Source organism: Toxoplasma gondii, chromosome III (assembly GCF_000006565.2).
Source record: "Toxoplasma gondii ME49 chromosome III, whole genome shotgun sequence".
In the NCBI taxonomy this organism is placed as follows: Eukaryota; Apicomplexa; class Conoidasida; order Eucoccidiorida; family Sarcocystidae; genus Toxoplasma; species Toxoplasma gondii.
The window spans coordinates 1,845,653-1,861,882 of record NC_031470.1 but is presented as its reverse complement, the minus strand read 5'-3'; the positions used below and the strand labels follow the sequence as shown (position 1 = coordinate 1,861,882).

The following is a 16,230-nucleotide window of genomic DNA, read 5'->3' as shown; positions in this document are numbered from 1 at the left end:
GTCAAAATGGTAAGGCGTTCTGGACAAAGTACTTTTGACGGGGACTGGGGAAGAGAGGTCCACGCGCATGTGTTTTTATTCCTCTTGTGTTTTCATGCGCCGTGAATCAACTTTTTTCTCTAAAAATGTTGGTTCACCACGACCTTTTCCGCTTCATTCTACACGTCAATTCGTACGAGGTCAGAGATGAGCTGCTGGTATGGGACTCAGTACAAAGTATGCCCGTGTCGCACGAGGAGAGGGAGAAACAATCGCACTCTCTGCGTCGGCGTGCATCCTTCCGGATTTTCATAGGGTGCCATTCCGGCTGGCATCTTGTCAAGAAGGAAGCGGGAGAGGAAGAAAGACTGCAGGAAAGTTGGACAGCAAGCCAGAGGAGGCACTGGCTTCAGTTGTGTGTCGTGACGGGGTGCCAGCGTCGTGGAGGGAGCAGCGCTGTCTGGTAAATGGGACGAGGGAAGAGTTCCTTCCCCCTGGCACAGAAGTTTTAATTTTAAAGGGTGTGGTACTTATCATCTCGTCTGTGGGCCTCATGTGACGGCGCTGCACCCGTTTGGCCGAGGACGCGATTGATTTGTGTTCCATGCTTTATTTGGTTGGCGGTCTGGGGCGTGCTCGTTTCTTCTGCGTCTCTGTCGGTTTAAAGCGATTCATATGGCTGTGCACCATGTCAGGGCTTTCAGGTATGGAGCTGGTTTCCTTCCGTTGCTGAAGGGCTCCATGACGACCTGCAGAGCTGACCCTTGTTTCCCGTTTTTCTCTTTGGACATTGTTGACTTCTCACGAATGCTCGTCTCCCCACGTATCGCTACCTTCTCGCTGTCAGTGATCTCTGTTCGTGTGATGATATTCCACTTTGTGTACAGGGATCCATCAAGGGTCTGTCGCTGAAGAAGCACCTGGGTCGGAAGCAGAAGCAGAACCGGCCGATCCCCCCGTGGATCCGCATGCGGACTGGCTCAAAGATCAGGTACGACAAATGCTCACTCCTGCGATTGTCTGCGGCTCTTTTTCGCATGACACACTACGCTGCAGTACTTTTAAACTATACACGCAGGATATCTCTGATTGTTAACGTACTGTAGGCCGAAGACTTATTTTGTCTGGGCGCTCCACGTGTTTCTTTTTGTACACACAGGTACAATGCCAAGCGCAGACATTGGCGCCGAACCAAGTTGGGCATGTAAGCTCAGGAGGCGTATGGAGTGGTGCCGCGCAAGCTTTGAGACAGCGTACTTCTTCGGGGCGTCGAGAGCATGAGGGGAATCCTGGAGTCCAGAAGTGTCGTGTTGTGCTGCTGCGCGAGTAGTGAAGTTTTGTGGTGCATTTACCGCAACTACGAAACGCCGTCGACCACAAGGCAGCGTTATCTGGACGCAATATCGGTTCGTTTTCGGGCATACCCTGGTACGTCACCTCTTTTCAGCCCCACTGAGAAGTTAAACTGTGACAGAGGATCGACGGCTCCGCTCTTCGGACTCGTCGTTTAAGAAATTGTTATCGTCCGTGTGACGCGACTAAGCCGGAACACCCGTTCCGATGGATTGTAAACAAGCATTGCGAAACCACTCTGGATTAGTTGAATTTTGAAAATCGTCTTCGAAACAGGGAAGTACGTCACCTTTTTAGATGAAGAAGTTTGACAGCAAACGGGAAAATACTGTCTTTGACTGTAGACCCTCCAGTTGGGCACAAAAACCAAAGCTTACCCGCGTCGTGATATAGATCGAGCTAGTTCATGGAGGCCACCGGCTACTATGTGCGCATCAATGAGGGGACCTTGTGGCGCGAATATGGAGACGACCAGCGGCTACCTACACATGGGCATACGCAAGTCTGTTTACTTGGAATGTGAATAGCCCTGTTGAATCCATGGATAAGCGAGAGATAATATTTGCCACCAGGCGACAGACACTGCGGCACGCACAATCAAACGTAAGACGGCTTCGTCAGTGTGCTGTGCCTCGGCATCGTATGAGTTTAGAAGACTTTGCGCGAAGGTGTAAAGCGTGGAGTCATCGTTCAGAAAACGGCATACTTCTGTTTCCGCTCCCCTGTATAAATAGACGGACTATTGCGCCACGCACAGGTGACATACCCTCTCAGAGTGCACGATTGACGTCTGAAGTGCATTTTCCACACATGAAAAGCGCTCAGCGTGACACTTCCCATCGGCAATGGAATAAGGACAATGTCTGCCGACCAGAAGCACTCCTCTAGGGTGACGGGCAGTTCCTACAGTGATGGAGAACTGAAAAGATCATGGAAGCCCGCAGGGCCGGTAGAATGCTGTGACAGGTCCTGCGAGCTTCCATAATCTTTTCAGTTCTACAGTAACGGAACGTCATCCTGTGGTTTTCTTTGTCACGCGGTAGAAGTGCGGCTTGAAGTGAAGTACTTCAACCATACGGAAAATCCCTTCATCCGAGCCGTCACGAGTACGCAGATCTCGCGCGGGTGCGAGAAGCAACAGAAAACCCCGTGTAGTCGTGCCGCGTGGAGAGAAGAAATACGCTTATCAATTTGGGAATATGGAGGCTGTAACTCTAGCCAAATTCAGCATCTGTTAAGCGTAACTTCACCCCACAACGTCATACTATTCCGATTTCGAAGAATAAGATAAAAGAAACATGTTGGCGGCACGTGGCGCTGAGGAACGGAAAGGAAATTCTGCTGTTCTGCTGCGTTGAGTTCTCTCATCCTTTCTAAGAGACCGAAAACAGCTGGGAAGCTACGTTCCTTTCACATTTATCTCGCTGTCTCCGTGTCAATGCCGGTGCAAATTGAACGCTGGGCTTGCATGCATTAATTCAGCGTACCTGCCGGTAGTACTTTAAACAGTCTTCCCATTGCTGCCACCAAGGAACTGCAGTTTCCATCAGCGGTTCAGTTGTGAACTTGTGGTCAACTCCAAAAGAGAGGCGATCACTTTTGATGGTCAAGTCTCCCTCTTACTTCTTCTGCTGCCCGCTCGGTTTCCCGGTACCCGAACAGTCGCGACGTCAAAATGGATTCGGACATTCCCGCTGACAAGATGCAGGAGATGGAAACGCAGCTCGCCGTAGGCGTTATGATGCTATTGTACTTATTCTGTGCGTGTCAAAGGTTGATCATTTCGGGCATAAGCAGCTGATATCGATGTCGTGGCGAGTGTCACGGTACAGTTACACATACCGGTTGTACTCTGGGATCGCGATACCCGATGCCTGATTTGTCATTGGCACACCAAGCAATCCTTTGAGTTTTGTAACAGCCCTAGCTGTTGTCTGATATGGTGACATATGGCATTTCTTTTTCGCAAGTTGTGCCCCGTAATCTCATTGTGGAGCTGCGTAGATACCTATTATCGACGTGGCGAGCGACACGCATGTGAGCAAATTGTTTAGCTAGAAGTGTGTAGCTCGCTGAAATCGCCCTCAGGAGCACTCTGGAAGCTCACGATTTTTCAGGGTGATGGTAATCCCCGTCTCAGGAAGTTCTTGTGTACTGTCCATCTTTGTTTCGTGCGTGCAGATGCTGCTCGAGGGCCAGCGACAGACAATGAAGTTGCTGGACAGGTGCTTCAGTCGCTGCATTGACGTACCAGGTGAGTTTTTTACTGTTGATTGCTCCAGCCTCTACCTCATGAAAAAAGACTTTTTTTTTTCTGCGGACCCGCTTTTTTTCGCGACTTCGTCAGCCAACGGTTAAGTAACGTGCTCACAATCAGCTAGGCGATACGCTCGTCCACATACTTTGTCCTTCTGGTACCGGGAACGTCTACAAATCAGAATCCACCGCAGTGGTCGTCCTACTCTTTTTGACAAGTTTTCGCCTTCACCAGGAGTTATATACGTGTATGGATTGATTTGTGTCCGTCATGCTTGTGACCAGGGAATTCTCTGACCTCGGGCCAGCAGCAGTGCGTCAGCAACTGCACCAAGACCTACTGGCAGGCTTCCATGTTTTGCACAGAGTACGTTTGTTTCCCGTTAGCAGGCGAAATAATTTAGCAGACCCAACGCAGTCAGTTTTAGAGAAAAGCGGACTGGGGTTGAACAAGGAGTTCTTTCGACCGATCACACGGTGCATGGCTTTTCACTTGACACGCGGAATACCCCACTTCGGAAATACCATCGGACCCGGAAAGCCAGATGCTAACACTAAGAGGTTGCGACACCATTCGGGTTCCCCTTGTATTGTGCAGTAACAGTTTTAGACGTCCCTGGGGGGAGGGACTTAACAGTGCTAACCATTGTGCAGAAGCAGCAGAAACTTGTGCTTTCTACTTTATCACCGATGGCTGCTGTTCTTGCGGAAAGCGAGCGCAATCGACGGTCCGGGCGCTTTGCTTCCTCTTTTTGTCTCAGGAGACTGCGGGGTTTGGCTGAGAAGGAGCTCCAGGCACAAGGCAGTGCCTCCGGATTCTCTCGGTGAATGCAATATTGGCACGCGCGTCAACTGGCGATTCGCTAGTCCATCGACGAGCGTACTATCTCTTGAATGGAGATGTCATCTGTCGACGACAGACCTGCACAAATAGACAAGCCCCTCTTTCTATTCCTTTGTTCACGTAATGCCTTGTATGTCTAGATAATCTCGAGGCGCTGCCGCATGCGCCTGTTTTTCTGTCTATCCAGCCATCTGTCTGACTGTACCTCTTTATATATATATATATATATATATATATATTTCGTGTGTACCACCAAGAGCGATGATAGCCTCACTTGTTTCTATAGCCCTGCTGCTCGCGAAAGGGACGGACAGAGGCTGAACAGGTGGAACGCGCCAATGTGGCAATCGCAACCTTTTCAGCCGACACTTTCGTTAAGGTGTGGGGAGGCTATCATTCCGAGGGCTACTTTCTTCTTTGCTGTGACCCGTAAGGGAGTTCTTCACAGTTTGAATTATTACCCCTGTATGCCACAAGATGATCGCAAGAAATTGGTATTGTGCAAGGAAGACCCACACTGTTTGGACTCTCCCCCTTTTTCGGAACATCGTCGTGATGCCGGGATACGAGAGAATCGTATTAGATTCACGTCAATCTATAGAACCTCCGGTGGAAGCACAATGATTGTCACAGCGGTTTGGCCGTTTAAGGCGGTGTCTGCCAAGCAAACTGATCGTATTGATTGCTGCCGTGCCTGTTGTGAGCGTGACAGCCTGGTAGTTTGTCGGATGAACTGAATCGGCTCCTTTTGTGATGAAGCGACCTATCATTGTATGAATACTTACTGATTCCCCCCGCCTTAGGCGAGATAAGTTCTGCGTTTGATCTGAAAGTCAGAAGTCAATGACAGGCCGTTTGCCACCCTGAGTTACCACTGCATCGAAATACATTGTTGGAATGGTGAATGAGGTTTTGAGTGCTACGACGAGTGTGTCAGACCTCATTAAAATCAGAAGCACGACTGCACTTCTAGTTTATTCTCAGCAAACACGCAAATCCTATGCAGCTAACTCAGCCACTAAAGGTAGCCTGGATGACCCCCGTTTTGTCGGACGGTTTGAGAAATCAAAACCATTCACGAAATTTCGGTGACACTGATGGCATATACATGGTTACATTTCGATGAGTCTGGCGTTCTTTGTGGTTTGTGATGAAATTACTTGCCACAGCTAGCTTCTGTGTAAGAAAACTCGACGTTCTCTGGCGACAAGCGAAAAAAGGTGTAGCAGCTAGGTTGCCACAATGTACTTGGATAAAAAATTCGTTGTTATCAGTCATCGATATCGCTACGATTCCTTGATGAGGGGACAGAGAGTACGATCCGACACTGGTTGCGTAGGAAATCTTGAATAGTGTTGGGGCGCTCGATAAACTTTGACAATCAAAGAAAAATCGAGCGCGCACCACCACCCCCCCGAGGCCGGACGCAGCCCCGGGTGCATGGCTAGGGTTTTTGTATAGATTTGACTCATTAATTTTCGTTCGCCGCTTTCTCCCCTCTTATGCACGTACGGTCGCCTCCGTAGCCTCATCGCAGCCTTTTTGGTATTTTGTGTTTTCAGTGATAAATGACCCACTGTTATTGTATTCGGATTTGTGCACACGGATGGCTGGTTCGAGATCACGAAGTGAGATGATTTTCCGCCAGCTGCTTTCGTGTCTTGTACACGTCGCCGCTATCAGTGCGGCGTGTATCTTCCCTGGATTCGGCGTCAGCGGGAAAGAATCTGTCGTGGGGGAGTCTAGACCTCACAAAGCGCATCTACAGAACTATTCGAACGTTGAGACAGCAACCACAAATGCTTTTCAAATTTCATCCGACGTGTACGACCCGTCGGCTGCAAGATGCAGCCATCTATCACTCAACACACGTCCCTGCTCTTTTCAAGGAAACATGGGCAAGTCTTCTAGTGTCCAAGAAACACCTCGGCTTTCGAAGAAGACGGCGGGGGATCCTGTGAGAGAACACACGGACAACGTTCTCTTGCTAAGACAGAGCAAAGCCGCTTCCACCAGTCCAGTAAAAAGAGTGACCAACGGAAGCATTCGCACGGACGAGACCACTCACAGCGGGTGCGAGGAAGACGAATTTCAAGATGTGATCCGTACCGAGGAAATGGACCCACAGGTTGTTCTGGTTGAATCTTCCAAAAATCGTGGCCTCTATCTACGTCCTCCCCAGCTTCCTAGCGACATTTCAGCTACTGAACTGTCGACGTTTCTTGCACGGCTGATGGGATCTCCACTGTTGTTTTACGGCCCTTTCGACAATCCTGATGACCCCACACTCTTGACCGCTGCTGCCTTAGAAGCCGCCACATATTGGTCGAAATCTATTGAAAATTTGGGCACTGTTCTTGATGTTTTGTATACTGCCTGGGAACGTCTGATTCTCCTTCCCTTCAGCATCAAACGCTCACGGTCATCCTTTCTGAAACAGCCTGCACAACCGGATCCAGTGATTCCCTCTCCTGGCTCACCGCAACCCAATCCTGCCCCTTCTCCCGGTAATCCTCAGCCTGGACCCTCTCCTTCGCCCGGTGGCTCACGTTAGTCCCCTGCCTCGAGGTCGCAGGGGGAAAAGTTGCTGATATAACTGTCGCAGACATACAGAGTCGCCTGAAAATCAGCCAGCGGATCCTGTATGAACCGGTGTCCATTATCGAATTTCATGAAGTGTCATGAAAGTGACGCTAACAAGTCACGACCAGACAGCTAGAGACCACTACACTACTGTTCTTCCCCGTCACGTGATCAGCCGTTTTTGTCGATTCTATAGAAGGCTTCTCCATCCTACGCACGCAACGTGCCAGCTAACGTTAAATGTTCTGTTGCCGATCAACTCCTCGAGTGTCGTTACCTCAGGCGTAACTGTGATTACAATGTTGAATTTATTTACGTTGTATCTTGAGAGACAACATTGGAAAGCAGAAGCGCTCCGAAAACATGTTAGTCCATATAGAGATCTGCAAGAGTTCTGCAGGTTCGTGATGAGACCGAACATGCACACTGTAGGCTATATATGCGACGAAGACGGATATTAGCTGGCCCTCGAATTCACGAAATTCATATTACCTGCAGAAGCCACCACGTTGAAATATCCCATGATACAAGCCAATAAAGATGCCATATCACGTAATACCACTATCGCTCTTGTACGTCGGTGAAGGAGCGCCACAAATGCAGGACAGGAAGATTTTGTCTAGGAGTTTGTGGTGAAAGTGAAATCACAGTCACGGCGCAAGTGATGGTGAAATTCCATGCGGAACACCTCGGGATCGACCACATTTCATCGAGAAATAACCCCCCCCCCGGTGTGCCAGGCGGGTCAAGACATTTGAGCAACTTTTCTTTTTCAGCCACCAGAAGAAATTTCTCTGCGGGGGATTGAGAAAAAAGCTAGCAGCCTCCCCGCAGCTGCAATACCATGTGTATCGTGCAGCCTGGGACAACTTTGTAATCCGACAACTTCAGTTCATCACTCATTTGTTTGCCGGAGTAAATGAGGCGTATCTGCTTCACATCGATGCCTTCTTTCTCTTGGAGAGCTTGCTTCACGTGAAGCACAGTATTGTCAGGCTCGAAGTTGAAAGACTGTTTCCTGCCTGTTAGGGTTTTGATGAGGATCTGCATCTTGATCGGAAACACGTTGGAGCAGCTGGGATCGTGTGGCAAGAGAAGCCGTGTGCCTGCCGAAATGAAGGGAACGGACACACTCTGATACCTTTCCTCTGGAATAGTATCAGTGAAAACGCATTAGAGGAAAATAGAGTTTCCTGCAGGTCAAAAACGTGCACCGAGAGTCCACCACAAAACAAATCCACACGCGGCCGTGCCTTTCAGTCCCCCCCAATCAGTGACGAAAAGATAAAATGGTAGACACGAACCACGGAGAAGCGAGATACACTCGCTTCATGGAAGAAAGAGCTACCAAGTCCTGTGCTGTCGAACAAGCTGGTCACTCTGACGCACCTCCGAGGGCAGGAACAGCACTTTTCCGCGTGTGTCAGGAAGCGCTGCTTCACCTCCGCGTGCGGATCGTTGCAACGATAGGAAGGAATCGCAGTCCGAATACAAACTCGCATTACTGACGCCCCGGATTTCGGAAAAGCCTTACTACGGGCTGACGACCCTTCAGGGACAAGGAAGAATATCCTGCATGTGACGGTGTCTTTTCCCGGTTGCATGCACATCGTTTGTGTCCCTCACACCCTGTCCCAGGTCCGATGTGAGTTTACTGCCAGACAACTGAGCCGAAGAGAGAGTCTCTCATGAAGGAGGGACTCAAGAGAAAGCTGTTGACAAAATGACACAGCTGTTTCCTGCCTTCCATCATTTTTAGCGGCAGAATTGGGTTGACTGAATAACTGGCCACCCACCAGCTGGCATTGGCAAGAACGGAGCTAGAGTATCAGTCGACACCGTCAATTTCGGTGAACTGCTGCCTAACACATCCCCCGAAATTGTAATCCTGAGCTCATATGTAGGGAGTGGCATGCAGTCCATTCCAGAAAGTGCAGTCGAGACCTTTCGCGGTAAGAGAGGACTGACAAAGTTTCTTTCCCCTGTAGCGGCGTGGTGCGCAAACGTGCTGACACTTGTGACGGGGAGTATATCTGTGCCAAACAGAGAACTTGTTTCCGGCCACAAAATAAGCTGGCTGTGCGCATGTTATACCAGCCTTTTTGAAGAGCACTGGACGGTCCCAGAATCCAACGACGGGGAAATTTGACAACCAGAAGCTCTTCGCAGCAGCATCGGCATCCTGTCTCTGTTCGGCGGCGTAGTTTGTTCCTTGTGTTAGCCAGGCAAACATAGATAGAGAGTTCTCGTTATGTTGTGAAGTATGTTATGCATCGGCTTGTAGCTTTACCAGAGATAACAGCCGTCTCTACGGCATTACGAGGCGGAGAAAGGTTACCTGTTGAGTGGGCAAGAGCTGCCTGTTGTGTGTCTCAGAGCGGTGAGGGTGTTCTGCTTATATATATATATATATATATATATGTAAGCCAGACACTCAGGCACTCACGTAATTTGGTCGCGATGGGACCAAAACAGCCAAAGAAAGCCGGGGCTGCGTACCCGGACCGACCAAAGTACACGTATGAGGCACCGGAGTTCAAGCCGTCGACTAGAGCGGACTCTGAGATCGAAGTCAAAGTGCGATTAGCCAACCCCAGTTCAAGAGATTTGGAGTTTACAATGATCGGGGACAAGTTCACGAGTTTTGAAGTGATTCGGCAGGTCGGGGTCCCATCGGTAACGCGACACAGAGAGCAATGCAAGACACACGCGCTGCAGTGTTGTATCGCTTGCCGCCCCTATGCAGAAAAATGAAGTCTGACAGCATGCGTGAAATTGCCGCGATCGACAGCTTTCGTTTTTGATTGTTTACATTGATGAATTCGTTAGTGCTGGTGGAAATGTACTCAGAGTAGCGCCGGTTTCCAGAGGTTATGGCCCTCTCTCTGTCGATACGCAGTAAAAACATACTTTTGCCCCATATTTTTCGAAATGCCACTTCTTTCTTCCCGTCTTGTGCTCTCTGTAGGCCATACTCAAGCGTCACGGTGGCAGTATTGTTGAAGTCTTCATGTGTATCAATCACTTCAATCGAGACGACTGCGTCGACGTGACTAAGCAACTGAAGGACTACGGGATCACGTCCGGGCACTGCACTATATACTACGACTTTACGCCCTTTTCTAGTCCTCTTCTGGCTGCATGAGACAGGCAGTTGGCTGTCCGGTTGTTCTTCTGGTGTACGTCATGTGTGTCACGTAAGAGACAGGACTGCCTACTCAGAGCAAGGATCCCTGTTGGTTGTCGAAATTCGCCGCCGACCAGCAGTGGCCTTCCGCTTTGTGTCAGTCGACAGAATTTTGGAGGTTCATGCTTGTATCACAGTGCGACCGTAGATGCTAGAGGAAAGAGGCATATGTTTCATGTGGAGCGTGTAGGACGTTGCTGCCCTCAGAGGTACAGACTCGTGGACTCTGACTCTCGTACTGAGGATGGAATTCCTCCAAGGGCTTAACAGTCCTGCAAAGCGATCCTAATCAACAGCGCATGCATCCGCATTTTGTTCGCTAATGGAAGCGACTATACCATGACTCAAATGCCTGTTATCCGTCTCTACCAATGCCACCTTCTGTATACCTACCGTGACAACTCCATAGCACAGGAAAAACTGACGTACTGTCGATGGCGTAAGATATTACCTGATTTCGCGTTCGTTGGCTCGTGTCAGCGATGATGTTTATCAGTGCCCATATGGAACATGTCCCGGGTTTTTTATTTCAACTCGGTTCGAAAGCCAGACGCAGTTAAGAGGGACGCAGGGGGCGCACACCGATGCACAGCTACAACACGGCACTACTACTGTGTATCGCTGTCCTCGAACGACAGATTGCTGTAGTCCGCTGCGACGATTCACACTTTCACAACACCCAGATAGCTCGTAGAATTATGTCTGAGACCCAGTGTTCTCCCGTGTCCCGCAAATACCAGGACATAATGCCAACGAAGGGCAGTTAAGGTCGCACGCAATGAAGTGCAGAAGCTCAGGGAGACACCAGTTTCATTATCGACTGGTCACACCCGATAAATCCCATGGGAAACAGGTGCAGATTTCTACAAATGAGAATTCTGTAACGATGCGTGCCTCAATTGAAAAACCGGCAGCATGCCCTGCCTCGAGTAGCACATCTCCGCGTTGTTCATACACACACGCTGCTTCCGAAACCTTCATCACACAGTGTATTGTACATCGATGCACTGTTGCCATTCACTGGAGATTGTATCTCTTCTTCCACTCTGTTTCTTTTCCGCCGTTATACTCATGCGTTTAAGAAATAGTGTTGGCGACGACAGCGGGATCAGCTGGAGAGAACTGCGTCCAACCTGAAGAGCGAGCAGCGACAGTGAGCACGCAAAGATGCGTTTGCTTTGCGCTGGGCGCTTCTTCATGAATCACAAACGAACCCTTTCCCCAGCATGGAGTGAAATGGACCCGCCCCCGACTGCCATAGCTGGAAGGTGACGTGTCTCAATCTCAACTACCACTCAGCAGCCTTGCTCCACACTTTCGCGGGACCTTTTCGTTTTGGAGCCCTCGGGAGGAGAAGCGGCAAATTTTGATTCAGTTGCATCTATACATGGTTAATAGTGCCTTTTCAGTCCACAGGAGTCGTCTTGACGAAGCAGGACCAAAAGTCCCCCCTCAAAAAAGCACCCGCTGGACAGCATGCAGTCAACTGCATGCCTCTTTCGACGGATGTTCCGTGCAGGCAGTTTCCTCGTTTCTCGCCGACAGAACTGTTGCGTGATCTTTGGTGTCTAATTCTTTCTAAGTCGCTACAGGGTTGCGATATTACTCTTCAGCACTGGAGAGATTTGAAGTTTGCAAGTTCTGTGTTTTCGGGCAGCCGCCGCACCTCTCTGCGGGAGTACCACTAACGGCCAGGCGCTATTCATTATGCAATGTTCATCCGCGCAGTGAACAGCATCAGAGGAAGAGAGATCCGCCTTGAATTTTACCTCTAATTGACACTGTACATGAGCGAATGTTTGCGCTGTTTGCAGGAACTCGCGTACCTGCCTGGCTGCTTGTTGTCTTGAACGGAAATTGTGTCTTTGCACCGTGTCTTCCACTGCAGTCTTCACGGCTCCTCGGATTGTCCGGCTCCGACTTGTACAGGCTCGCTTTATTGATTGTCTCTGAAGTCTTCCGGGTCTGCATCCGTTTCCCACTGCTGCAGAAACGTTGGCACGTCGCTTCACCGAAGAACTGCGTGAGCTCTGTGTGTGCGGCACGACTGGCCGGCAAGAGCTGCGCAGGGTCTCCAAAAGAATTCGTCAGGCCCGCGGTCCGTTTGCTCTATTGGCTTCGCGTCTCTGTCTCGTTGTTTGAGCACCTTTGTCGTAAACTGTAGCGTCTCTTAGAACGCGCACTTCCCTTTCACACATCACTGGGTCGTCCTTCCCCCGGTCCTTTGGTTTTTAGGCTGCTGTACCGTCAGTTACGCGACTGGTTCCGGAACTTGAAGCCACGATGGCCGCAGGGTCCGCTATGGTGGACAAGGGCGTTTCGCCGGTTGCTCGTCGGAAAGACAAACATGTGACCGGCGCGGGGCCCTCCTCCCCGTTTAGCAACCTTTCCACGACCTCCGGGCAGGATGAGGCCCAGAGCAAGGCTGGTTCGCCTGTCGCCCAAGAGAAGGCGACCGGCGTGGACAGCACCAACGTCCGGCAAGTTCTTCTGATGGTTGTGATTGTCACGGGGATCTACTTTTTCTTCCTCATGTTTGGGTACTATCAGGAACAGATCTACCACCAGGTGGACCCGACTACCGGAAAGCGCTTTTCGTTCTCCTTTTTCCTCGTCTTCGTCATCTGCGCCTCCAACAGCTTCTTCAGTCTTGGCTTGCTGCTTCTGCAGACGCGAGGCAACGCACAAAAGGCCTTCCACGTTCTAGACACGTTCATTTTCAGAGAGGTTCTCTTCATTTCCCTCTCGTACTCGGGCGCAATGCTCTGCACGAACTATGCGCTCACGCATGTCAACTATCCAACGCAAGTCCTCGTGAAGTCTGCGAAAATGGTTCCGATCGTCCTGGGCGGCTTCTTCGTTTTCCGTAAGTCTCTTCAGTCTCCAAGAAGGACCACGGCCACTGGTTTGAAATGGAGACACCCACTGGGAATTCGCTGCCTTCTTGCGCTCCCGGACTGGACGCTCTCTTTCATCGACTTGCCTGATTCTCAGTCGCAACCTTCCTCTGCGCACTTTGCATGCTGACGTGGTTCTGACCTCATCGGCTGCACACGACGCTGCCGAGCCCCCAGATGGAGAGTCTGTTCAGAAAGCACTCCTCGCCTGTCGCATGCGGGCCCATGTAGCTCCATATTGCTTCTGGTGTCGATCTAGCGTAGTATCCTTGTCACGTTAAACTTTTTCACTGGCCTGGAGAGGTGGAGAAGCTCAGGAGCGTGCCTTCTGGAAAGGCTGGTGGAGGTAGCACCGCCGGTTGCTGGACAGGTACTCGCAGTGGCTTCTCTGCACGAAGAGGCTTGTTGCTTCAGTTGCGAGAAAAAGGGATTTTCGCTGAGACCTCGAGGTTCGAGGACACTTTCACGCGGGTGCGGTGTGCGTCTTTCCGCGTCGAAATTGGTGCACGGAAGTGCCCTGATTTGGGCTTCGGTTAGTGCTTTCGTGGACGGCTAAGCTCCACGTTTTGATCAACTTTTTCTTAGACACTGTTATCGATCGTTTCGTTTGGAACGACTGAAGAGTGTCTCTCTTTATCGTGGACTTGTCAGTTGCTGTGTTGTCCGTTCCCGCAGGCAAGACGTACCCGTGGTATGACTACCTGTCTGTGGCGGTTGTCACCGTTTCGTTGGTTCTTTTCAACTTCGCGAAGGCAGGAAGCAGCAGCAAACACACCGAGAGCACAGCCGTTGGCATCTTGCTGCTTTGCGTGTCTCTGTTTTGCGACGGGCTCACTGGACCCCGCCAAGATCGGCTGATGGCAAGGTACACGAACCTCGGTCCCGTTCTGATGATGTTTTTGACGAATCTTTTCTCGACAGTTTGGACGGCGATCGCCTCTCTGCTGATTGAAGGCGAACAGCCGTTCCTTTTCCTGAAGCATGACCCAGACGCTTTAGGTAGTTTCGCGGCTTTTACTGTCAGCGGCTCTCTCGGCCAGCTGTTCATTTATCAGTCGCTCCGAGCGTTCGGGAGTCTGTACACCAGCTTGTTCACGACTCTGCGGAAGGCGACCAGCACAGTCCTCAGTGTGTACATTTTCGGACACCACATGACGCCTGTCCAGTGGATCAGCATGTTTTGCATTTTCCTCACACTCTTAGTTCAGAGCTACTGCTCAAAGAAATTCAAAAAGCATGGCAAGGGCCACCGGCACCACGGCCACCATGGCCACAAAGAGCCGGCCTCCCCCACTGCTCACGGCGGTGAGAATGCCCTGAAGAAGCAGTGCTGATAACAGACCTCCTGGGAGGAAAGACCAGAAAAAAACTAACAGACAGAATGTGCAAATACGTCCACGCAACTGTGAACCGAAACGATTCTACTGACACTGTTGGAGAATCGAGTCGCCGTCTGCGAGCCAGCTTCTTGTGTGCCCGGTCATTAAATGTGGGGGTACCTCTCGGACGCCTGTGTGAGGGCCGCGAAAGGTTCTATCTGCCAAGGAAAAACACCACCTTGATTCAAAGGCGAACGCCGTGTGCGGCGGAACAACGACAAGTCTTTTGTTGAAGAGGGCAGCTAGACAGGGGCGCAAGCAAAAGAGGAAGAGAGCGGAGGAAGACCTTAGAAAAAGCTTGTACAGTACCAGAGAACCGAGGGGGGGTTTCGAACGTGGAATGGGAGGCGCAGAGAAGCGTACCGCTCCGTGTTGAAGTCTGAGGCGTTCGTTGCTTGCCGTGTTCTTTTCGTTATTGCAAAAGTGACAGCTTCGTTTCGAGTTTTTACACCCGTGGGAGTCATACGGGATTCGTGGAAACAGTGTGAGTCACGAAGGCTTTTCACGCTTGACAGCGTCGCTTTGTTAGTCACCGAGAGAGGGCATTTCTACGAGCATTATGGTCGGGAGGCTGGCGAAGTCATCGTGCCTCCCTCGCGTCCGTACGTTCGCAATGCGGTTGGCTCTTTGAACGTGTTTCGAATTCTCGTTTGGTTTTCTGTCGCCCCGGCCTTTTCCCATCGAACAGTGGCATCGCCGCTTTCGACGAATCAGTTAATCGCTGGCAATCGACGTTTCCGTTGACCCGACGCTCCACAAGACTACTGTCTTGGACACGCGGCTGTCCGTACCATTGGGGATTCGTGCATTCACAAAAAAGAACTTGTAGCTACGTGCCGTGCTTACATATGCGTAGAGGTATGCATTTTTTCGACATAAATCTCACTGAGCAACCTCGCCCACTCTTACATTTGCGTACACGTTTCTGGGTATCTACGCACTCGTGGCGTCCATGGCTGGCTTCAGTTCTGTCAGTAATCCAGCCGAGCATCTTGCCAGTATATCACACATAGGCGCGTCCAACACACGATTTGTCACTTTGAATGAGGAAGAGCTACGAACAGCAGAAATATCTTGTTATGACAGATAATGTGGAGCGTTCCCACTTTTCAGACAAACATCTTGCGCGACAGAAGGCGAAGACCAGAAAACTTCTTGAGACGCTTCGCGAAGACTTGCATTTTCCTCGGGACACACAAATCCCCTAGACAGGGACTAAACTGCTTTCACGTGTTCGCAGAGGATTCCCTGCTCGGGCGCTTGTGTGTACGTTCCAGCCCCCCCGATGTTTACCCGACTGACTGCACAAGTCTTTCCAACTATTAAACCGTTGGCTGCGAACAAGCTCGAACTCTATCTCCACGGCACGGTACGAATAAAGCAGTTGCTTGCGAGCACACGTTGGAGGCACTCCTGAAAGACGGAACTTTGTAGAATCTGGCAGTTCGAATCGCAGTCTCAGCTTGTGGACAGCGAATCAGCTCCGGCGTTTTCCGCTGTAACACACACACATTGTACCGTCGGCCGCCGCTGCACGCTGACCCTTCTCCGCAGTAAAGATCTCTGCTCTTGCCGCACAAACTTGGCACACACTGCAAAGCAAACCGCCTCTGAAAAGGACAAATGAACGAATCCTGAAGAGCCTCGTGGATGAAAGTGCGCGCTAACGGCCGCAAAGACGCCGCGGCTGCCCGCCTCTCACAAACAAAGACAACCGAGTAAAGAGTTGCATGCAACCGGGCTTCTTGTCTA

At 50.6% G+C, this 16,230-nt stretch overlaps 7 protein-coding genes across 7 annotated transcripts; 6 read left to right on the top strand and 1 right to left on the bottom strand.

Moving 5' to 3' along the window:
- Nucleotides 1-125: 125 nt before the first annotated feature.
- Nucleotides 126-1,187, top strand: RPL39 (ribosomal protein RPL39; the record flags this gene model as incomplete). The annotated part of the gene is made up of 3 exons (XM_018781069.1): nucleotides 126-179; nucleotides 867-970; nucleotides 1,139-1,187. 3 exons carry the CDS (start codon nucleotides 126-128, stop codon nucleotides 1,185-1,187), a joined length of 207 nt encoding a protein of 68 aa, XP_018638122.1.
- Nucleotides 1,188-2,862: 1,675 nt separating this feature from the next.
- Nucleotides 2,863-4,663, top strand: TGME49_254610 (Tim10/DDP family zinc finger superfamily protein). Its single transcript, XM_002369474.2, has 4 exons — nucleotides 2,863-3,061; nucleotides 3,514-3,586; nucleotides 3,874-3,955; nucleotides 4,350-4,663. The coding sequence occupies exons 1-4, from the start codon at nucleotides 3,008-3,010 to the stop codon at nucleotides 4,414-4,416; spliced, it is 276 nt and encodes a 91-aa protein (XP_002369515.1). The 5' UTR covers nucleotides 2,863-3,007; the 3' UTR covers nucleotides 4,417-4,663.
- Nucleotides 4,664-4,669: 6 nt separating this feature from the next.
- On the top strand, nucleotides 4,670-5,230 carry TGME49_254606 (hypothetical protein). Its single transcript, XM_018781068.1, has one exon. It carries the CDS (start codon nucleotides 4,771-4,773, stop codon nucleotides 5,167-5,169), a length of 399 nt encoding a protein of 132 aa, XP_018638123.1. The 5' UTR covers nucleotides 4,670-4,770; the 3' UTR covers nucleotides 5,170-5,230.
- An 835-nt stretch (nucleotides 5,231-6,065) lies between these two features.
- Nucleotides 6,066-6,986, top strand: TGME49_254603 (hypothetical protein; the record flags this gene model as incomplete). Its single annotated transcript, XM_018781067.1, has 1 exon — nucleotides 6,066-6,986. One exon carries the CDS (start codon nucleotides 6,066-6,068, stop codon nucleotides 6,984-6,986), a length of 921 nt encoding a protein of 306 aa, XP_018638124.1.
- An 845-nt stretch (nucleotides 6,987-7,831) lies between these two features.
- TGME49_254600 (ubiquitin family protein) lies at nucleotides 7,832-8,065 on the bottom strand (the record flags this gene model as incomplete). The annotated part of the gene is made up of 1 exon (XM_018781066.1): nucleotides 7,832-8,065. The coding sequence occupies one exon, from the start codon at nucleotides 8,063-8,065 to the stop codon at nucleotides 7,832-7,834; it is 234 nt and encodes a 77-aa protein (XP_018638125.1).
- A 1,410-nt stretch (nucleotides 8,066-9,475) lies between these two features.
- Nucleotides 9,476-10,353, top strand: TGME49_254590 (hypothetical protein; the record flags this gene model as incomplete). The annotated part of the gene is made up of 2 exons (XM_002369472.1): nucleotides 9,476-9,676; nucleotides 9,984-10,353. The coding sequence occupies 2 exons, from the start codon at nucleotides 9,476-9,478 to the stop codon at nucleotides 10,158-10,160; spliced, it is 378 nt and encodes a 125-aa protein (XP_002369513.1). The 3' UTR covers nucleotides 10,161-10,353.
- A 1,386-nt stretch (nucleotides 10,354-11,739) lies between these two features.
- TGME49_254580 (UDP-galactose transporter family protein) lies at nucleotides 11,740-15,369 on the top strand. The gene is made up of 2 exons (XM_002369471.2): nucleotides 11,740-13,068; nucleotides 13,775-15,369. Exons 1-2 carry the CDS (start codon nucleotides 12,486-12,488, stop codon nucleotides 14,431-14,433), a joined length of 1,242 nt encoding a protein of 413 aa, XP_002369512.1. The 5' UTR covers nucleotides 11,740-12,485; the 3' UTR covers nucleotides 14,434-15,369.
- The last annotated feature ends 861 nt before the right edge of the window (nucleotides 15,370-16,230 follow it).

Excerpts from the sequence above, each read along its gene's own strand:
- TGME49_254610 (XM_002369474.2), top strand. The coding sequence starts at position 3,008 with ATGGATTCGGACATTCCCGCTGACAAGATGCAGGAGATGGAAACGCAG. Across the intron at positions 3,587-3,873 it reads TCGCTGCATTGACGTACCAG|GGAATTCTCTGACCTCGGGC; the intron begins GTGAGTTTTTTA and ends GCTTGTGACCAG. Across the intron at positions 3,956-4,349 it reads GCTTCCATGTTTTGCACAGA|GAGACTGCGGGGTTTGGCTG; the intron begins GTACGTTTGTTT and ends TTTTTGTCTCAG.
- TGME49_254606 (XM_018781068.1), top strand. The coding sequence starts at position 4,771 with ATGTGGCAATCGCAACCTTTTCAGCCGACACTTTCGTTAAGGTGTGGG.
- TGME49_254580 (XM_002369471.2), top strand. The coding sequence starts at position 12,486 with ATGGCCGCAGGGTCCGCTATGGTGGACAAGGGCGTTTCGCCGGTTGCT. Across the intron at positions 13,069-13,774 it reads GGGCGGCTTCTTCGTTTTCC|GCAAGACGTACCCGTGGTAT; the intron begins GTAAGTCTCTTC and ends CCGTTCCCGCAG.